Source organism: Carcharhinus amblyrhynchos, chromosome 32, assembly GCF_965287045.1.
Source record: "Carcharhinus amblyrhynchos chromosome 32, sCarAmb.v2.hapA, whole genome shotgun sequence".
Taxonomy (NCBI): Eukaryota; Metazoa; Chordata; class Chondrichthyes; order Carcharhiniformes; family Carcharhinidae; genus Carcharhinus; species Carcharhinus amblyrhynchos.
Window position 1 is genome coordinate 18248399 of NC_137355.1, and position 23594 is coordinate 18271992.

Genomic DNA, 23594 nt, shown 5'->3' on the forward strand with positions numbered 1-23594 from the left:
TGATCACAGTTGGGACAGCAGTCTTATTCCATCGCTCACAAAAAAATAAAATTGGCCATTTTATTTTTTACAAAGCTGAAAAACTGTATTTTCCGAATATATTGCTATCTCACTGCCATTCTTCAACTGATTCAGAGTTTGGACACTGGTTGTGAATAGAATTGGTTGTGAATGGAATCATACCTTCTAAAGACGCATGCAGGCACCCATTACAGAGGAGCATGCATGGACAAATAGCCATGTTTGTTATTTACTTATTAGTGTCACAAGTAAGCTTACATTAACACTGCAACGAGGTTAGTGCACGTTTCTCTGGAACCAGAGCCCTTCCATATGCCAGCACTTTTAGGGGGCATGGGAAATGAAGAACTGATTGGCAAAACATGGCAGTATTCAAAATCTTTATAACTATTCTTTCATTGCTTAATCATGTGTTGTACATTAACAATCACATGTTCTACATTTTGTAACTATGTAATTCAATATTTGCACACAAGTACACTTAACACATTGAATAAAATTGGATTCTTACAACATTAAGATACTGTCAAAGAACAAAGAAAATTACAGCACAGAAACAGGCCCTTCAGCCCTCCAAACCTGCACCAACCATGCTGCCTGACTGAACTAAAAACCCCCTATCCTTCCAGGGACCATATCCCTCCATTCCTATCCTATTCATATATTTGTCCAGATGCCCCTTAAAAGTCACTAGTGTATCTGCTTCCACTACCTCCCCAACCAGCGAGTTCGAGGCACGCGCGCGCACACACACATATTTCCCCAACCCCAACACTGTGTAAAAAAACTGTCACTTCTCGACAGTTCAAAAGTGATCATTCTATTTGTGTTATCTTGCGCTCTGAACTCCGACTGTCAATGTAATCTCGTGCTATTGCCCTGGCTATTAATATTATTTACACAGACCTAGATTTGTTGATCAACTGGCGTTTTGACCAGACAGCCAAGAGGTGACAGACATATTCCTTTCTCACCAAAAATGTAGATATGCTGAAAAGTAGCAAGAGTGTGCTTCTTATTTAAGAAAGGTGAAGCCAAGCCACTATGTAGCACAACTGATTCCAAAATAACTCTAAGAGCAGTGGGAAAATTTGACCCCCATATCAGAAACATTTGGCTGATGATATTTTAGTATTTTAGGTCTCCACAAAATAGTAAACACTTCGAAAACAAAAAAAAATCTCTCTCGGAGCTGTAGGAAGCCGTCCTTCCTCCTTAAATATACAAATTTCTGAACTTACAGCATGGTGTGATCACTTGCTGCTGATTAGATCATCCCATCTCTTATAATATGCAACCTTTGTGGAGCCCCCTTCACTGCTCTCAAAGAACAAGAAAGAACAAAGAACAACACAGCACAGGAAACAGGCCCTTCGGCTCAACAAGCCCGTGCCGCCATTTTAACATTGTGAGTGCCCTCTTCTACCTATGACTTCTGTCTACGCCCATTGGACTCCACAATGAAGGAATTAAAACCAGATTGAGGGACGCCTAACTTAGGGACAATTCAGAACAAAAGGTTCTCAATTAAAAACAGATTGGAACTGTCACCACACTTGAATATTCCATCTCAAGTCACTTTTATCTTCAGCACATGGTTAAAGGGGCAATTGCACAGATCAACAAGTACTGAGTGTGCTAAGGGCATAGTTGGTCTCTGTCTCCCAAAAGTACAAGTCAAACTCTTAGAGAAGTGAGAGTAAAGGAAGAGAGATGAAATGAGAACAATAACTTCGCTTTTCAAATATCTTGAAATGTTATAATCAGGTATGCATATATATATTTTGACAGAATTTCCTATCAGATCACGAGCCAACCTTCTGTCAAAACAAATGTTATGGGAATATCAAAGGATCTTTTCATAAATTGCTTTGTTTTAGCCCTGTTAGCAATTTGACATCTCGGAATGTGCCCATGATAGACTGAAAGTCAGATACGTTACATTCAGTAGATAGTCTCAACATGTTTCAATAGAAATCCAAAAGCTTTTTCCACAGCAAGTACAGGATGATTTCATCACTAACGGTGTTACACAAATCTTCCCAATGCAAACTCAAATTTGGAAAAACCACAGGGAAGAACAGCCTATACTATTCTTTACCATAGGATAAACAACATTTCAACACATCTCCATTAATTCATTATACAAATATACTGAAAAGCATGTTGAAATAAGTTGCATTTGGCTAACTGATAATCAATTTTTATGCTCACCGCAGTGACATTTTCAACATTTGACTTAAAAAAATTAGATGCATTAGAAGACTGCATTTATAAAGCAACTTGCATGAAAACACAACATTCCACAATGCTTTTCAGCCAGTGAATTACTACTGAAGTTTAGTCACTGTTGCAGTCTTGAAAAGGAAGCAGCCAGTTCTGCTGTTTCTGTAATAATGACAGGATTTGTGATGTTGATTGAGGGGAATAATCTCCCTGTTCTTCCTCGCAAAGAAAATTTGGCACTTCCGCTATAACTTTCACCAACTTTTACAGATACACCATAGAAAGCATTCTTTCTGGTTGTATCACAGCTTGGTACGGCTCCTGCTCTGACCAAGGCAGCAAGAAACTACAAAAGGTTGCGAATTTAGCCCAATCCATCACGTAAACCAGCCTCCCATCCATTGACTCTGTCTACACTTCCTGCTGCCTCGGCAATGCACCTAGCATAATCAATGACCCCATACATCCCAGACATTCTCTCTTCCAGTGTCTTCTATCAGGAAAAAGTCTGAGGTCACATACCAACTGACTCAAGAATTGCTTCTTCTCTGCTGCCATCAGACTTCTGAACGGACCTACCTTGCACTAAGTTGATCTTTCTCTACAGTATGACTGTAAGACTACATTCTGCCTTCTCTTGTTTCCTTCTTGATGACTGGTATGCTCTGTCCGTATAGTGCGCAAGAAACAATACTTCTCACTGTATCCTAGTACGTGACAATAATAAATCAAAGCAATCCAAAGGTGGCATGAGAGATCATTTACGTCCATTTAAGGGGACAGAGGGGTCCAGACTGAATAACTCACCTGAAAGGCAGCACCTCCAACAGTGCCACATTCCCTTTACAACTCCCTTGGTACTGTAAATGGATAATAGGAGAACGTTCTGTTCTGTTATCAAGACAGCTGTCAGTCTGTCATGTGTCTTTATAGAATTTCTAAACACAAAGCTTCTTATCTGAAACCACCCAAATGTTTTTTCTACTTTCATTACAGAGGGAAACCTACACCAGCCTTTTTGATCTGAGCTTCAATAACATTCTCATATGACAATTAAATGGCAATTAATCTTTATATTTTAAACATGCCTTCATATCTTAGCACAGGTATTAACAATTACACTTTGAAGAGATCTTGAGTCAAAATTCTTGGTATTTAGCTTTCATTAACCCATTAATTGACAATCCTCTTAAAAGCCAATTAATGTTCAAAGGTCCTGGGAGTACCAACAATTACAGACCTTAAAAGATACAAATCAAAGGCAAATGCGACACAATAATATTTAAAGGTCACCATTTTATGCTCCTATTTGACTTGGTCCTCAGAAACTTGGCTCAATACAAGATATGTTATAATAGTTCAGCAATAAACTGTATGAATTGCATACAAAGCAATAAACCATACCTGTCCACTGAACAGAGACCTGAAAAATGAGGTGTTCTATTAATAACTAGGAAGCTTTCATTTTGCCAAGTACCAGAGAGTTTTAAATAAAATATACTGTCGCCATATTTTCTTGCAACTTTATCTTGATTTCCCTGCAACTATTTATCTTCCTAATAAGTATGTATTTGTATAAAGAGTTAAAGATTAAAATTTATTTATCCCTCTGGCATTGAAGTTTGTGCCTACCTCCACCACTAACCCCCACTGCCCCCAAGATTCTGTTTTGCTTTCTCTTTCTCTCTGAATTCTTACAAGGGCAATATGCTCTAAACCCTTTCCTTCCCCTGAGAAGAGGGGTGTCAGGCTATTCAAGTGGGGCAACATGTGGTGAGTTCCCCACTATACCAAAAATGAGATAAAAAGTCCATAAGTGCTTCAATAAATAATTCACAAGGGTGAAAGATTAGCTTTATCTATCACCAATTAGTCCATCTGCTATGTTTCTGCAAACTTGGTTCATGAACCAATCAGATCATATGAAAATATCAAAGTCCGACCTGCACGTCTCCAGCATACTCTCTAATTTTAACTTTTACTCTTGTTCTTTGCTTTTAAAACTCTACTCAAACACTTATAAACTCTCTAACAATGCTCCAATTCAATCTCTTACTGGTTTGGATCTTTCTCCACTCCTCAGTTATGAATGTAACACTACATTCTACACTCTCCCCATTCCTTCTCTATGAATGGTATGCTTTATCTGTAAAGCACTTAAGAAACAATACTTTTCAATGGATACTAATACATGTGACAATGATAAATCAAATCAAGAAATCTCAGCATCTCTCAGGTTAAATACTTGGCAAGTGGCTCAATCAACAAAGAAAATCAGCCTTTGTCCTGATTGATTATATTTAACAAAGACCAACGTGAGGCATATAAATAGATCTAGTGTTGTCTTTGTCCTTAAATTGCAAAAGGTTTAGGGAGCATTTGTGTAATGTATTTATGACCTGTACAAGTTTTTTTTTATATATCCAGAACAGTAAGTTTGCCAATTATGTAATTCAAATGAGAAGTGACACCCAAAACATTAACGTCCCTTTTGTTTTCAGGGATTTAATAGATGGAGGTGGGTTTCATCAGTTTAAACTTTAACCTCAATTCAGCAGGATCATGTTTTCTGAAACAATGCATCATGCCATTTGTGTCTCATCCTAATACTCCAAGCACGCATGGTTCACAGCCATCTCCATACTGTCCTAGCCCCAACTATCTTCAGCTGCTTCATCAAGGAAGTTCCCTCACATGAAAATATCAAAGTCTGATGTGTGTTTCTGTTGGGTATCATTTTCACTTAAAGAAGTTAAAATAACATCTGCAGGAAGAGAGTGGCTCATCACCAAGTGAAACTCCAGGACAATTTTAAGGTCAGAGAATGGGGATGCTTGCTGACAATTGTATAACATTCATCAATACATGTAGCAACTAAAATACTGAAGCATACCTTCTCCATAATGCAGAAAGATCTGGACAAAATTCAGGCTTGGGCTGATAAGCTGTAAGTAACATTTGCACAACATAAGCAATAACCATCTCCCCTTGATTCAATACCCTACCATAATTGAATCCCCATTATCAACATCCTGGGGGTTACCATTGACCAGATGCAGAACTGGATCAGCCATATAAATACTGTGGCACCAACAGCAGGTCAGAGGCTGGAACAGAGGTGGATAATTCAACCCCTGTCTCCCCAAAGCCTGTCCACCACCTACAAGACACAAATCAGGAGTGTCATGGACTGTTATCCACTTGCTTGGATGAGTGCAGCTCCAACAACACTCAAGAGTCTCGACATCATACAGAACAAAGCACCCCATCCACCACCTTTGAATCCATTCCCTCTGCCACTAACACACAGTGGCAACAATGCATACCATCTACAAGATGCACGGCAGCTATTCACCAAGATTCCTTTGGCAGCACTTTCCAAACTAACCAAGAATGACAAAGGCAGCGGATGCATGGGAATACCAGCATCTGCAACTTTCCCTGCAAGCCATACACACTTGGAATTGTATTGCTGTTTGATTTCAGTACTTTCCGTTCATCTGGGTGACACAAGAATTCACCATTTCCCCTTCCCTTTTTATTTCTTATTCACATGCTACCATCAGTAACATCAACTGCAGGCAGAGGATTTGATGACACTAGAATACATTACTGATACCCAGCTCTCCCTTTTAAGAGGCAGCGAGGGTCAGTACGTAGTACTTATCTCTCTCAAGTCAGAAGGTGAAAGAACCAAGATCTGAATACAATGTGGCACCAATGATTCCCCCCTTCCACATTCTTTTCGTTGCATGCAGAATGCTCATTTGAATACACCATCACCATTAAATTGTTATGTGCAGTTACATCAGCATGAATCGCGTGAAGACAAGAGAAAACAGAAAAAAATGTTTTCTGCTGCTGCAGTTTTGCAGGGATGGGAACTACTTATGATTACAGAATTTTGTAAAGCAGTGCATTTTGAGAAACAGGAATCAGTTATCTTGATCAATGTCATTCTACACAAGCAAAATTTAATCTTATACTACTCACGTTTGAAAGCTCACTGGAGAGGTCCACGTCAGGTCCCAGTTTGGGAGTGTCTGATGGAGTTGGTTCTTGCACCGAAATGACAGGTATCACTTCCACCTTTACATCCTCTGACAGACAATCTACATCTTTGTCGCTCTCAATAGCGTCTGTATCTTGCTGCCAAGACTTGTCTTGCAAAGGCACATTATCAGGCTGTGTTGGATCTGCAGACATGTTTGCTGTGTGCTAATGTAACATAATGCTTATTAACAAGATGTTTCAATGGCTCTGCAATTATTCAAAATGCTGCTATTGATTAAAATACAAAGCTCTTTTGGCCCAACTCTCCTGAGTTAAAGCTGTATAAAGACAATTTGGATTTACTTCCAATTAGATACTAATTAGATTAGAAGCACCTTGTAAGTAGGATATTTTGTTGCAGGCTGTAAAAGAGAAGGCAGCAGCAGAAGAAAGTACTTACATGTAAAATAATACCCCTTCATATTACAGAGCCATTTATAGTTGAATAAGAACACCCTGGTGTGGAAAATACCCTATCTACATGGCAGGATGGATTTATAAGCACAAGCAGAAGCATATGACTGACCTCTGGTGCATAGTTTGGTCATTGACTTTTCGGACAGCTTAAGAAGATAAATAAAGACGAGTTGAAGATATAATCAAAACAAAATGGATGTACAGCCAAAGGAGAAATGGGTGGTGTGAAGGGGGGCGGGAGAATGACTAAAAGTTTAATCAAAACTTTGGGTTTAAAGACGAGTTTTGAAGAAGGTGAAGAGGCAGAGGGGTTGAAGGAGAGATTTACAGAGTTTGGATTGCTAATTACTGGGCAGGAGGCGTGCTCAGCCTTCCGATTAACAGCCAGAAAACCAACAAACGACCTGCTCTTTCAAAAGAAACACTAGAAATGGGATGATCAAACTGCAATCTACAGGGTACATGCTGCCCAAAAGTACTCACTATCCAGTCTCTGAATCCTTGATGATATCATGTGCTTATTTGCTTGATTGCGCTGTTTGAATTTTGTGTGTGTGACAGTTTGGCAAGGACTGAACTAATGCTGTGGCATAAATGTAAAATCAGAATGCCAAAAAATAATCATAATTTACAAATAAATGGGAACTTTCTATGTCGCCATGAGACTCTATGGCAAACACCAATTAAAAGACTGACTGCACGAGCATTCAACACATCTAGGAAGTAACTGGCTCAATGAAAAAGTTTATTTTCCAGATGTATTCTGTTTATTAGGCTTTCACTGTAAGTAGAATTCCATGATCAGAGGTACATGTCTGCAACTGAGCGTTATAACAATAAACTTGAGGGTTAAAGGTAACAACAGTATGTTATAAAGCATAAAGTCAAAGGAAGTAGTGCACACTTGAGAATACTTCTGAAATCTGAGTGGTAGCTCTATAACCTAACAAATACAGTCAGTATTAAATGCAGTCCAAGAGTGTTAAGAGTACAAACCTGCTTTGTGACTTTTTTGTAGCTATTATTCACCAACATCCATGGTTGAATGCTGGATTACTGTGAAATATTGCTATCTAGTTCTTCATTAAATTTGTACTTATCACGATGAGGTATATCAGTGCTTGAAGTATGGAACGTTTTCCATCTGGAGCATCCAGTGTCAGCATCATGCACTCTCCAGTCATTAATTTCAATACATTTAAAATTTTAGCCCCAAGAGTGGAATATCATTAAAATCATTGTGTCATCCAACCATTCAGTAGCTAATGGTTGGAGGGTGCCAACACATGCACTAACTCTGGAAACAAACTGTCCCTCTGAAGCAATTCACTGAAAAAAGGGGAAACTTTAAGAGCCAAGAATTTAAACATTCATAATATACAACATAAAATGTCAATTTAATACAAAAGTGTCATCCCTTGGGCTGTTGGAATGTTCCCCATTTCTGAATTACTGATTTATGATATATACGAGACAGAAAATTTCCTATTACTGCAGTCTATTTCTCTATAAGCCCACAGTAAATGGTCCACAATTCTGTTTTGTAAATTCAACTGTACATAAAGGATACTAAATAGGCTAAGAGATGAAATTGGGACAAATCAGAGCAAACCTATCAGCTCTGCTGCAACTGGAACAATATATTCAGCTGCCAAGTATTCAGAGCGCTGTCCAGTGTAGAGCTGCAAATAGTGGTGGCAAAATCTCTTCCCTGGAAACAATTGTTTTTTTGAATGGGACGGTACAGTGGCACAGTGGTTAACACTGCTGCCTCACAGTGTCAGGGACCTGGGTTTAATTGTGGCCTCGGATCACTGTCTGTGTGGACTTTGCACATTCTCACCATGTCTGCGTGGGTTTTCTCTAGGTGCTCTAGTTTCCTCCCACAATCCAAAAATGTGTGGATTAGGTGGATTGGCCACGCTAAATTGCCCTTAAGTGACAGGGGGAACAGCTGGTGTGAATGCATGGAGTTAAGGGGATCGAGCCTGGGTGGGATTGTGGTCAGTGCAGACTCAATGGGCCAAATGGCCTCCTTCTGCAAAGTAGGATTCTATGATACTATGAATGGTCATTTATTTGTGTGAAGCCCGCCTGGAATTGAGGTTACCTAATCAAAGGGGTAAAATTAAATTGAAGTGGTAGTGAAATAAAAGTCTTTAAAAAGAAGTCAATGCAATCTTTGAAATCCAAAAGCATAATGTAATTACATCACTAAAAATTTTTTTTTCTAACAAGTAACAGGGTCACAACACTGTGGAAACTAAAAGCGGTTGTGCAATTATGTGAAAGATGAATGTCTCTGCAGTCAGCTTTCAACTAGAAAACAGTATTTAAACTAGAATGATGTATCTCCAAATACATTCCATTACACCCATGTCATGTCTCCTTGCCTCAGCTCGCTGCTCCTGAAGGAGCATTTTGTTTCTGTCCACCTTTCTTCTCCACGCCTGCCTACTACACCATGATTCAATTTCTCTCTCCATTTGAGGCTCCTGGGCCAAAGGTTTTGCTTCTCCCTCTCTAACGTCACCACCAAATAAAAGTTCATGCTTCAACTTTGTAATACTGCTTTTGCTTGTCACAAGGAAAAGAAAGGCTTTTAACAAATACAAAGGGAACAAATGAGCGGAGACGGTAGTGAAGTCCAGTGACTAGTAGTGTATCTCAGGGGTCAGTGCCAGGACTACAACTTTTCACAATATACATTAACAATTTGAGGATGGAACTGAAGCCACTGGTGCTAAGTTTGCAGATGATACAAAGATATGTGAAGGGACAGGTTGTATTGAGGAAGCAAGGGGACTGCAGAAGCACTTGGACAGGGAAGGAGAGTGGGCAAAGAATTGCCAGATGGAATACAATGTGGAAAAGTGTGAAGTTATGCACTTTGGAAGGAAGAATGGAGGCATAGACTAGTTTCTAAATGGGAAATGCTCAGGAAATCAGAAACATAAAAGGACTTAGGAGTCATTGTTCAGGATTCGCTTAAGGTTAACGTCCAGGTTCAGTCGGCAGTTAAGAAGGCAAATGCGGTGTTAGCATTCATGTCGAGAGGGCTAGAATACAAGAGCAGGAATGCACTTCTGAGGCTGCATAAGGCTCTGGTCAGACCCTATTTGGAGTATTGTGAGCAGTTTTGTGCCTCATATCTAAAGAAGAGTATGCTGGCCTAGAAAAGGGTCCAGAGGAGGTTCATATGAATGATCCTTGGAATGAAGAGCTTGTCATATGAGGAATAGTTGAGGACTCTAGGTCTGTACTCATTGGAGTCTAGAAGGATGAGGGGGGATCTTATTGAAACTTACAGGATACTGCGAGGCCTGGATAGAGTGGATGTGGAGAAGATGTTTCCTCTTGTAAGAAAAACTAGAACCAAAGGGCATAACCTCAGGCTAAAGAGACAATCCTTTAAAATACAGATGAGGAGGAATTTCTTCAGCCAAAGAGTGATGAATCTTTGCCACAGAAGGCTGTGGAGGCGAGGTCACTGAGTGTCTTTAAGACAGAAATATATCGTTTCTTGATTAATAAGGGGATCAGCGGTTATGGGGAAAAGGCAGGAGAATTGGGATGAGAAAAATATCAGCCATGATTGAATGGCAGAGCAGACTCAATGGGCTAAGTGGCCTAATTCTGCTCCTATGTCTTATGGTCTTATAGAAAGTGCAGAGTGGAGTGTAAGAAAACAATTAGAAAAGAAGAAAGGGATATGAGAAAGCTCTGGCTGGTAAAAGAAGGGAAAATCCCAAGATATTCTATCACTGAAATTTTACCGCTCCATCTGCCATGGGAAACAGAAGAGCGGAACATGGAAAGGTCCGTAGACCTCGAGTGTGCTTTTACGGTTTTCGGACGAGTGAGGCTGTAAAATCCCATCCTATAAATATATCAATGGGAATGGGATAACCAGGGAAAGAGTAGGGCCCAGTAATGACCAATCTGTGGGTGGAGCCAGAGGACATTGGTAGAATGTTGAATTACTACTTCACATCTGTCTTCACCCAAGAGAATGAGGAAGAAGGAATGGAATTCAGGGAGAGAGACTGTGAGGTTCTTGAGCAATTTACATAGGGAAGGACAAGGTAATGGAGGTGTTGGCAGGCTTAAAAGTGGATAAATCTCTAGGTCTGGATGAATTGTGCCCCAGGCTGCTGTGAAAAGCAAGGGAAGAGTTCACATGGGCTCTAAACGAAATTTTTAATTCCTCTCTTGCCAGGGGGAAGTGTCAGATTACTGGAGAACAGCTAATGTTCTGCTATTTAAGAAGGGTTGCAGAGATAAACCAGGGGACTACAGACCATTGAGTCTCACGTCAGTGGTAGGGAAACTACTGGAGAAACTCCTGAAGGAGAGCAACTATCTCCACTTGGACAGGCAAGGCTTGATCATGACCTTGGCAGAGGGAGGTCATGCCTGACAAAGCTGATTGATTTTTTTTGAGGCGGCGACCAGGTATGTAGATGAGGGTTATGCAGTTGATGTAGTTTACATGGGTTTCAGCAAACAAACTGACAACATCCCATTTGGGAGACTTGTAAAGATGGTAAATGCACATGGGACACAGGGTAATTTGATAAAGAGGGTTCATAATTGGCTCCGTTGTAGGAGACAGAAGGTAACGATAGAAGGCCGCTTTAGTGACTGGAAGCTGGCATCCAGTGACGTACCACAGGGATCTGTGTTGGGTCCCCTATAATTCATCATTTATATAAACAACATAGATGTAAGTAATAGGATTAGCAAGTTTGCGGATGACACAAAGATTGGATGGGTGATTAATAGTGAGACTGAGTGCCTTAGGCTACAAGAAGATATAAACAAAATGGTGAATTGGACAGATAAGTGGCAGATGGAATTTAATCCTGAAAAGTGTACCGTGATACACTTTTGAAAGAGTAATTTGACAAGGAAGTAGTAAATGAATGGCCTGACACTCGGAAGTTCTACGGTCAAACAGACCCTAGCATGTTTGTCCATAATCTCTGTAGACCGAAGGGCATGTTAGATGGTGAAAAAAGCATATGGACTATTTGCACTTATCAATCAAGGCATTGTTTACAAAAGCAGAGAAGTCATGTTGGAGTTATACAGAACTTTGATGAGGCTACGGCTAGAATGCTGCATGCATTCTGGTTGCCATATTATAGAAAGGGTGTGATTGCACTGCAGGGGGTGCAGAAGAGATTCATCAGAATGCTGCCTGGGATGGAACACTTAAGTTATGAAGAGATGTTGTATAGGCTTGGGTTGTTTTCACTGGAATGGAGAAGACTGAGAGGTGATCTGATCAAGGTGTTCAAGATTATGAGCAGCATGGAGAGAGTGGATAAGGAGCAGCTGTTCTTCTTAAGTTGAAGGGTCTGTCATGAGGGGACTGGCAAGAAATTTAGGGGGGATTTGAGGAAAAATATTTTTACACAGAGGGTAGTGACGGTCTGGAATGCACTGTCTGGGAGGGTGGTAGACAGCGATTGCCTCACATCCTTTAAAAAGTATCTGGATGAGCACATGGTATGTCATAACATTGGGCGGCACGGTAGCACAGTGGTTAGAACTGCTGCTTCACAACTCCAGGGTCCTGGGTTCGATTCCCGGCTTGGGTTACTGTCTGTGTGGAGTTTGCGCATTCTCCTCGTGTCTGCGTGGATTTCCTCCAGGTACTCCGGTTTCCTCCCACATTGTAAAGATGTGTGGGTTAGGTTGAATGGCCATGCTAAGAAATTGCTCCTTAGTGTCCAGGGATGCGTAGGTTAGAGGGGATTAGTGGGTATATTATGTAGGGATATGGGGATAGGGCTTGGGTGGGATTGTGTTCGGTACAGACTCGATGGGCCAAAGGGCCTCCTTCTGCACTGTAGGCTTCTATAATGGGATTAGGTGGGAGGTCAGGTGTTTCTCACGTCAGTGCAAAGGGCCTCTTCTGCACTGTGTGATTCTATGCTCTCCCAAATTTTTCTTTATCTTAAATTTATCTTTCCTCCCTTCCTGTATTTGTTTCTGCTGCTAAGTCTCCTGAACTTGGAGCCCAGCTTCTCTTTCCCTTCATCTAAATCCAATTCCAACAGAAGGCAGGAAGGACATCTAAGTTTAATTAATTGATTGTACCTGATCTTTTATTCTCTACAGTTGCTTACTCATTTAAATTAATTAATTACTATGCGGACTTCCCACTTATTCTTCGTTCTCCAAAGCCTCTTTTCATTTATTCCTTTGGTACCAGCATGTTTATTTAACTTAATTAATTAGCTAACCATTCAATGTTAATTACTATGCAGACATAACTCCCCACCAGAAGGAGCAATGTCATCAAGGAATATGCAGATGACGCATTGTACAAAGGAGCTCGGTACTGGTTTGCAATGTACATCACAGAGGACGACTAATGTAAAAGTAAAATGATAATTAAAAATTTTGAAACCGTCCAAATCTGAAAAATTTGCATTAGAATCCCAGTGTAGCTGTTGCAACTGACAATCACAGTACAACTGAAAAATGAAACCAACTGAGCCGTGACGGAGAAAGGAAAATGTGGAACAAGTGCTTTCACAAATATGGGAAGGTGATGCCTGGTGGTGTTATCGCCAGGCTATTAATCCAGAAACTCAGCCAATGTTCTGGGGACCCGGGTTCAAATCCCTTCACTGCAGACAGTGGAATTTGAATTCAATAAAAAAAATCTGGAATTAAGAATCTACTAATGACCATGAAACCATTGTCGATTGTCGGAAAAACTCATCTGGTTCACTCACAACCGTTAGGGAAGGAAATGTGCCATCTTTACTGAGTCTGGCCCACATGTGACTCCAGAGCCACAGCAATGTGGTTGACTCTCAGCTGTCCTTGGGCAATTAGGGATGGGCAATAAATGCTGGTCAGCCAGCAAAAACCATGTCCCACAAGTGAATAAAAAAAACCTATTATAATTATACATTCTCTGACATCAATTCATTTCATTCGATTACTTCATGATGAGTACAGGGAGGCAAGTGTTAATACAACGTGCGGAAATCATGCCAACAATTAACTACCTTAAACTTCTTTAAAGTTTTAAACAGCTCAATTAACAAAATATTGCTAAAATAAGTTTTTTTAATAAGTTTATTTACTTTAATATAGCTAGTACTTACCTTAAGGATGTCTACAGAGGTGTCATCATTCCTGTTGATGAACTTTTCTGGTGTATCTGTTAAACTCTCAGAACTGGGACTACTTTGTTCAAAGTTTATTTTGCTATTTTGTGAGCCCGAGAGCCCATTTTCCTTATCACTATCATCCTTCAGGCTCAGATATGCCGTCTCTGCCATCTTAGCATTGGCATTAGCAGCCATTGTGGCAGAACGCGATCGAGTAGCTCTTCCGCGCTGTACTGTCTCCCACCCTTCAGTATCCTTCTTCTCTGCAGAGAAGCAAACAAAGGGAACAGGTTGGTAAAATGTAGTGCTAACTTTGTGATCAATAAAACATCCCACTCATCTGACAAAGGGGCAGCCAGCACTCCAAAAGCTAGTGGCTTTTGCTACCAAATAAGCCTGTTGGACTTTAACCTGGTGTTGTGAGACTTCTTACTGTGTTAATCAGTAAAACAGTCAGCACTACAGGCTGGCAATCTCAGCTGTACAACAGATAGAATTAACAAAATCAAGTTCAAGTAGTTAGCTTTTCATTGAGGTCCAAATAAGTCACCAAGTCATTTCTCAAGTTTATAATTCACACTTGCCACTGCTATGGGACAAGTAAGTTAAGATAGGAGGAAAGATCTGTTGTGTTGTCTATTGCTTATGTCAATCAAAAGCTTTCTGGGGAGGCATTTTTGATGGCTGCATTAGAATCCACAGATCACAGAATCCCTACGGCGCAGAAGGCGGTCATTCAGCCAATCAAGCCTGCACCAGCAACAATCCCACCCAGGCTCTATCCTTGTAATGCCACGTATTTACCCTGCTAATTCCCCCTGACATTAAGGGGCAATTTAGCGTGGCCAATCAACCTAACCCACACATCTGGCACAGTGGTTAACACTGCTTCCTTACAGCGCCAAGAGACTCGGGTTCGATTCCTGTCTTGGGTCACTGTCTGTGTGGAGTTTGCATGTTCTCCTGTGTCTGCAGGGGTTTCCACTGGGTGCTCCAGTTTTCTCCCACAGTCCAAAAGACGTGCTGGTTAAGTGCATTGCACTGAACAGACTCCAAAGTGTGGCAACTAGGGGAATTTCACAGTAACTTCATTGCAGTGTTAGTGTAAGCCTTACTTGTGACTAATAAATAGACTTTATCTTAGGACACTAAAGGGCAATTTAGCGTGGCAACCTAATCAGCACATCTTTGGACTGTGGGAGGAAACTGGAGCACTCAGAGTAAACCCACACAGATATGGGGAGAAAGTGCAAATTCCACACCCAAGGCCAGAATTGAACCCAAGTCCCTGATGCTCAGGCAGCAGTGCTAAACACTGTGCCACAGTAATTACATTCATACAAAACATAAATTGACAATTAAATACTACTACTCAAACAATCTTAACCTGAACATTTTCCACTAAAAACCATCTTCATTGTTTGTGATTGAAAATGAAACACTTTACAAAAATGATGTTGTTGAGTATTGTTAGTCATCAACAATCAATAGCCTGCTGGTCTAGTTACTAAAGTCAACAGCCAACATGGCATCAAAATATAGAACCATAACATTTCTATAATGCAGAAGGAGGCCATTTGGCCCATTGAGTCTGCATCAATCCCACCAAGGCTCTATTCCCTTAACCCCATGCATTACCCTAGCTAGCCCCCCTGACATGTACATTCCACACATACAGAGACTCAAGGCTGGAAATGAACCCAGATCCCTGGTACTGTGAGGCAGCAGTGCTAACCACTGTGCCACCCCAATCTCGGGTCTGATGGTCAGTCAGGGAACAAAATGTAAACCTGACTGGCCTATTTGTAGGGTTTAGGACAAGATCAGATTGAGCTGTGATGCTTCCCATAGATAAATAGCTTGGTATTAAAGGATAAGAACTGTAAAGCTTTACTTGAAGCCGCAATATACAGATGTGAAGGATGCAGAATCAGGGTCAAAATGTCAGGGTGCTACCTCTGCCTCAAGCTGACTGCTGACAAAACATTGCACTCACAATCATTGCCCTTAATCTTCGAGAAAAGTAATCAATTGTAATGGTTCCATGGGACTATAAGTGCTCAGGGAACAAGCAACAGTGCCTAAGGGAGGGAAGGAAAGCAACTCATCAAAAACAAATCAACCTGGTATGCTTGGTATGGGTGGCACAGTGGCTGGCACTGTTGCCTCACAGTGCCAGGGACCCGGGTTCAATTCTGGCCTCGGGTGACTGTGTAGAGTTTACACGTTCTCTCCATGTCTGCGTGGGTTTCCTCCAGGTGCTCCAGTTTCCTCCTACAGTCCAAAGATGTGCAGGTTAGGTGGATTCGCTATGCTAAATAGGCCCTTAGTGTCAAGGGAATTAGCAGGGTAAATATATGGGGTTAGGGAGATAGGGCCTGGGTGGGATTGTGGTCATTGCAGACTGGAAGGGCTAAATTGCCTCCTTCTGCATTGTAGGGATTCTATGATTCTTTCTAACATTCCAAAATGACACACATCAAGCATAATTGCAGTTCTGCATTGGGGGTTGTACTCATTCTACAGCTGCTGCATCTACCATAGATGTTAAACAAAAGAATATCAGTTTTCATCGTCATCCAGAAAACTGCTCTAAAATATCTGATCCTCTGCTATGGTGGGCCCAAAATTTTCCCAGCTTCCTTAATATACTTGTACAGTAGTCATGCTTCAGTTATGCACAACTCAAGACATAGCACATGTTTGTGAATTGCCAGTTTCACCCCGTACGTACTATAAACACATGGAGACCACCCAATATGAAGATGAAGCTCATCCCAGCATTAAGCATCTGTACAATATCAATACTTCTGAAATTATGGCTTTAAAAACAGTAAGACTTGCAACAGCCTGGAGTTAAGAATACAGGGTGAGTCACCCAGAGCCATTCTTGCATTCCCAACACCAGAAAAACAAGTTAGAAAAAAGAAATTTATAAGTTTTGGTTGTGTCAACTGGGAAAGAGGAGGATCCTGAGACTGGATATTTGAGATTGATTATTCAAGATAGAACAGTGTAAATGGATAGCTAGTAGGACAGAGAGTGGTATTAGATAGGTGCTTCCTCCAGTAAGCTGGCCAATTTTGCTGGTTTGTAAACTTGGTATGCTACAGGTATGCTCAGTATGGGCAACACGGTGGCACAGTGGTTAGCACTTCTGGCTCACAGCGCCAGGGATCCAGGTTCGATTCCTGGCTTGCGTCACTGTCTGTGTGGAGTCTGCATGCTCAACTCGTGTCTGTGTGGGTTTTCTCCGTATGCTCCAGTTTCTTCCGACAGTCTGAAAGATATGCTGGTGAGGTGCATTGGCCATGCTAAGTTTACCCTCAGTGTACCCGGACAGGCGCCAGAGTGTGGCAACTAAGGGACTTTCAGAGTAACATCATTGCAGTGTTAATGTAAGCCTACTTTAATAAATAAACTTTAAACTTATTGCAGGAATACTGCTTAATGTCAGGACATTCAGAATTAAAACAGCAGTTGGGAAATGCAGTTAAATTATAAACAGCTATCAATCCAGGAACAGTTGATTCTAACTGGAAGATTTTTAATTAAATTTGCAGTTTGTGGGTGTTTCTTTTCCAATGTTAAAGGAGGAAAATAGAATTGTTGGAAAAAAAATTCCAGATTGGAGTTTAAGAACCGCACTGCAGAGACAGGATTCCAGCCCTCTCCAATTGGAAATCTGATGCAAACACTTCATTCAATACTTCATGGCTCACATTTCTTACACAATTGGTTTACCCAAATCAAAGGAATGCACATACACTCGAGAGAAACGTTTCAGTGAATTTATCAAGCAAGCAAGTACCATATGGCAACACATGATCTGAGTGTTTTTCAGCCAATTATAACAATTTCTTAAAAGTACATTAGTGAGCAAATCAATATTTTACATATGACCAGATTAGCGTTACTTTGTTGGAATTCCCAAAATATCTATACATTTTGTGGGGATTAACAGTATCGACATTATGGACATTTTTTTAAAAATCCTACTCAGCCCTCCACTCAGTTTGACTAAATTTAGAGACAAAAATGATCCCCAGTTTCCCAGAGGATGCCTTTCTTCAGCTTTTCTATTATATTAATCTGAGCCTTGAGAGGGATCTCAGAATTGAGAAGCAAACACTTGTCTCCAGTCCCAGTTCCAATCGACAAATGTGCCAATCGGCAGGGTTTCAGCCATCACTTTCCTTTGAGTCAGGAGGATCTGGGTTACTGTTCCCAATCCTCCCAGAATGACAGGAGTTTCCTGGAATTCTGGGCATTTATCCAGAGCAGAGGAAGGGTGATGGCCTGGTGGAATTATTGATAGATATTAATCCAGAAACTCAGCTAATATTCTGGGGATCCGGGTTTGAATCCTGCCATGGCAGATGGTGGAATTTGAATTCAATTTTTTAAAAATCTGGAATTAAGAATCTACTGGTGACCATGAAACCATTGTCAATTGTCAAAAAAACCTATCTGGTTCACCAATGTCCTTTAGGAAAGGAAATCTGCCGTCCTTACCTGGTATGGCCTACATGTAACTCCAGAGCCACAGCAATGTGGTTGACTCTCAACTCAGGTAACTAGGGATGGGCAATGAATGTTGACCAACCAGTGATATCCATGTCCCATGAATGCATTTTAAAAAGCAGCCTGGGAGGTTGGCTGTATAAACTCCAATCTGCCCCCAACCCCCGGTACCACTCTGCAGTATCAACTGCTGTTAGAGCCTCAGGTTCAGTGACACTGCCTATCCACTACCACATCGAGCCACAATCCTGTCAAACACAGTCGGCATGGGTTGGTAAAGTGACAGGTTATTCCCATGGGTGAGCGAATAGAGAACGATGATAAAGAAAACGATAATTCTTTCACTGGAAGAAAGAAGGATCGTTCCTGAACTGGGCTATTAGACAGCAGGGTATGTCACCATATTTGATTACTGAGGTAGGAAGAATAGTATATATTTCTGAGCACGAAAAATATGCAAACAGAAAGTGAAATTGGGCTTACAGGAAGAGCAACCAACCTTCCCAATGTCATTGTGAACTGTGAGAACAGTGTGGCACTTCAAAACTTCAGACAAATGCGTAGAGAGGTGACGGCTAAAGCTCAATGCAGAGAAGTGAGGTGATTTATTTTAGTCGGAAGAACATGGAGAGACAATACAAGATAAGGGATACAACTCTGAAGGATGTGCAGGAGAAGAGGGTCTTAAGTCTATGTGTGCATAAGTGTAGCATAGGTGGAAAAAGCAGTTAAGCAATATGCTACCTCTTCTTTATTAATAGGATCATAGAATACAAGACCAAAAAGGTTATGCTGAAATCAAAAGTGAAAATGCTGAAAAATCTCAGCAGGTCTGGCAGCATCTGTAAGGAGAGAAAAGAGCTGACGTTTCGAGTCTAGATGTTCCTTTGTCAAAGCTGACAAAGCTTTGTTAGATGCTGCCAGACGTGCTGAGATTTTCCAGTATTTTCTCTTTTGGTTTCAGATTCCAGAATCCTCAGTAATTTGCTTTTATGCTGAACTTGTATAGGACACTAGTCAGAGTTCAGTTGAAGTATTGTGTATAGTTCTGGGCACCACACTATAAGAAGAATGTGAACACAACAGAGAGTGCGCAGAAAAGATTTACAAAAATGATTCAAGCTGTGAGAAACTTTAGTTATGAAGACAGCAAGTGGTTGGGGTCTAGCATGCACTGCCTGTAAGCGTAGCTGAGACAGATTCCTTGAGACATTCAAGAGGACATTAGATGATTAGTTTAATAGAAACAATGTGCAGGGTTAAGCGGAAAAGGTAGGAGAATGACATTCAGTCATTTGGAGGCAGAGGCCATTGTGCCGGCACCATTACTATTCTGTCATTCTTTGACAAAGGGAGTGTTAATGATAGCGTTAAAGACTAGCAAGGTGCTAATGGTCTTATAAATAAGAACATAAGAACATAAGAAATAGGAGCAGGAGTAGGCCATCCAGCCCTTCGAGCCTGCCCCGCCATTCAATAAGATCATGGCTGATCTGTCGCTGCTCAGTTCCACTTTCCCGCCCTCTCCCCATAACCCTTAATCCCCTCTCCTATCAAAAACCCATCAACCCGCGTCTTAAAAATATTTAGCGAGGCAGCCTCCACCACTTCAACGGGCAGAGAATTCCAGAGATTCACCACCCTTTGAGTGAAGAAGTTCCTCCTCAACTCCGTTCTAAACCGCTCCCCTTTTATCTTGAGGCTGTGCCCCCTAATCCTATTGTTTTTTTTGAGCGGGAAGAGTCTTTCCACCTCTATCCTATCTATCCCATTCATCATCTTATACGTCTCAATGAGATCTCCTCTCATTCTTCTAAACTCTAACAAGTACAAGCCCAGTTTATTCAGCCTCTCCTCATAGCTCAACCCCCTCAACTCCGGTATCAGCCTAGTAAACCTCCTCTGCACTCCCTCCAAGGCCAAAATATCTTTGCACAGGTACGGCACCCAAAAATGCACACAGTACTCCAGTTGCGGCCTCACCAATGCCCTATACAGCTGCAGCAAGACCTCCCTACTTTTATATTCAATCCCCCTCGCTATGAAGGCCAGCATCCCATTCGCCTTCCTGACCACCTGTTGCACCTGCAAGCTGGGTTTTTGCGACTCATGCACAAGGACCCCGAGGTCCCTCTGCACCGTCGCCTGCTGCAGTTTTTTGCCCCGTAAGTTATAGTCCTTCCTACCAAAGTGGACCACCTCACACTTGCCAACATTAAATTCCATTTGCCATTTCCTGGCCCATTCGCCCAGCCTATCTAGATCCTTCTGCAGACTCTCCACACCCTCCGCACAATTTGCCGTTCCCCCAATCTTGGTGTCATCAGCAAATTTCGACACTCTACACTCGGTTCCCTCCTCCAGATCATCTATATAAATGGTAAAAAGCTGAGGCCCCAGCACCGACCCTTGGGGCACTCCACTAGTCACCATCCACCAATCCGAATAGCACCCGTTGACCCCCACTCTCTGCCTCCTATTTGACAACCAATCCTCTATCCACGCTAACACCCTACCCCCAACTCCATGTCCCTCGACCTTCTGCAATAACCTCTTGTGAGGCACTTTGTCAAACGCCTTCTGAAAATCTAGAAAGACCACATCCACTGGCTCTCCTCTATCCACCACCCTAGACACATCCTCATAGAACTCCAGTAAATTTGTCAGACACGACTTCCCTTTAATGAAACCGTGCTGCGTCTGCTCTATCAAGCAATTCCCTTCAAGATGCCTCGCAATTTCCTCCTTAATGACAGATTCTAACATTTTACCTACCACAGACGTTAAACTAACCGGCCTATAATTCCCCGCCTTTTGCCTGGCACCCTTCTTAAACAACGGCGTAACATTAGCCGTTTTCCAATCATCCGGCACTTCCCCGGAATCCAGCGACGTTTGGAAAATAACCACCAAGGCATCCACTATCACCTCCGCCATTTCTTTCAGAACCCTCGGATGCATTCCATCCGGTCCTGGGGACTTGTCCACAATCAGCCCCTCCAGTCTGTCGAGCACTGCCTTTCTAGTAACAGTAATGTCATTAAGACCCTCCAGTCCTACCACCTTTCCATCGCTAACACCCGGCAAATTATTCACGTCCTCCTTCGTGAAGACAGAAACAAAAAAGTTATTCAATACCTTAGCCATATCCCCATCCCCTACCACTAGGTCCCCTTTCTCATCCTTTAAAGGACCAACATTCACCCTAGCCAGCCTCTTCCTTTTTATATATTTATAAAAACTCTTGCTATCCTTTTTTATATTAAGTGCTAGCCCAGCTTCATAGTTTCTCCTACCCTTCCTTATCAACTTCTTTGTCAATCTTTGTTGACATTTAAACCTCTCCCAATCCTCTTCTCGCCCACTACTCTTAGCTACTCTAAATTCCTCCGCTTTTAGTTTAACACTTTCCTTCACCTCCTTCATTATCCATGGCTTATTACCTCTCCTCCTACTATCCTTTTTGACCATCGGAATAAATTTCCGTTGAGCACCAAGAAAGATCTCCTTAAAGATCCTCCACTGCTCCTCAACAGAACCTCCCTCCAACGCGCTCTCCCAGTCCACATTCGCCAATTCTTCTCTCATCCTACCGTACTCCCCTCTATTCAAACAAAGGACGCGTGTCCGGGAACCCACTTTCTCCTCCTCCATCTGCACCAGAAACTCCACCATACAATGATCACTCTCCCCAAGAGGATCCTTCACCACAAGGTCCCTAATTCTACCCGCTTCATTACATAGCACCAGATCCAAGATAGCTCGCTCCCTCGTCGGCTCCAACACACACTGTTCGAGGAAACTATCCCGGCAGCATTCCAAGAACTCTTCCTCGAGCCCCCCACGTCCAACATGGGTCGACCAATCAATATGCAGATTGAAATCCCCCATAACTACGGCCGTCCCATTCCTGCACGCCGCACTTATTTGCGCGTTAATAGCCCGCCCCATCTCCAGATCATTATTCGGGGGCCTATAGACGACACCCACCAGCTGAAAGGAAGTATTCATAGAAGGACAAGGGTTGGTGCCCTCTGAAAGCAAAACATTATTGTATTCTTTTAAATTTATTTATCAGTGTCACAAGTAGGCTTACATTAACTCTGTAATGAAGTTGTTGTGAAATTCCCTTAGTTGTCACACTCCGGCCTGTTCAGGTACACTGAGGGAGAATTTAGCATGGTCAAAGCATCTAACTAGCATACCTTTCAAATAGTGGGAAGAAACCAAACTGCCACTCTGCCCCTAATGTTTCAGCTTGATAACTTTTCATCAGAGAGGTTCATATTATATAATGAGGAAATCATGGATTCTATAGAGTGATAAGGGATGAATGTGAGGTGAATTGAGGATGAATGTGAGGTGAAGTAATTTTTACTTGCGGCTTTAATTTTTTCATTACTGCCCAAGTCTTGCACTTGGGTTTGTTGACAAAACTCTTGGACAGCTGAGGAAAGGAAAATAGTGATTGACTAGCTCCTTGGGCCAGATGGGATTTATCCTAGGATCCTCTGGGAGGCTAGGGAGGAGATTGGAGAGCCTTTGGCTTTGATCTTTATATTATCATTGTCTACAGGAATAGTGCCAGAAGATTGGAGGATAGCAAATGTTGTCCCCTTGTTCAAGAAGGGGAGTTGAGACAACCCTGATAATTATAGACCAGTGAGCCTTACTTCTGTTGTGGGCAAAGGTTTGGAAAGGATTATAAGAGATAGGATTTATAATCTTCTAGAAAGGAATAATTTGATTAGGGATAGTCAACATGGTTTTGTGAAGGATAGGTCATGCCTCACAAACCTTATTGAGTTCTTTGAAAAGGTGACCAAAGAGGTGGATGAGGGTAAAGCAGTTGATATGGTCTATATGGATTTCAGTAAAGCGTTTGATATGATTCCCCATGGTAAGCTATTGCAGAAGATACGAAGGCATGGGGTTGAGGATGATTTAGCGGTTTAGATCAGAAATTGGCTAGCTGTAAGAAGACAGAAGGTGGTGGTTAATGGGAAATGTTCATCCTGGAGTTCAGTTACTAGTGGTGTACTGCAAGGATCTGTTTTAGGGCCACTGCTGTTTGTCATTTTTATAAATGACCTGGATGAGGACGTAGAAGGATGCGTTAGTAAATTTGCAGATGACACTAAAGTCGGTGGAGTTGTGGATAGTGCGGAAGGATGTTGCAGGTTACAAAAGGGCATAGATAAGCTGCAGAGCTGGGCT

At 41.7% G+C, this 23594-nt stretch overlaps 1 protein-coding gene across 1 annotated transcript in view; it reads right to left on the reverse strand.

Annotated features, from left to right (window-relative positions):
- scaper (S-phase cyclin A-associated protein in the ER) overlaps positions 1-23594 on the reverse strand; it is a 359135-nt gene that overhangs the window by 261972 nt on the left and 73569 nt on the right. Inside the window, exons 8-9 of the mRNA XM_080216291.1 lie at positions 13848-14116; positions 6241-6465 (exon numbers count right to left, since the gene is read on the reverse strand). Coding sequence (XP_080072417.1) covers positions 6241-6465; positions 13848-14116 — 494 coding nt within the window. The remainder of the gene's footprint in view (positions 1-6240; positions 6466-13847; positions 14117-23594) is intronic.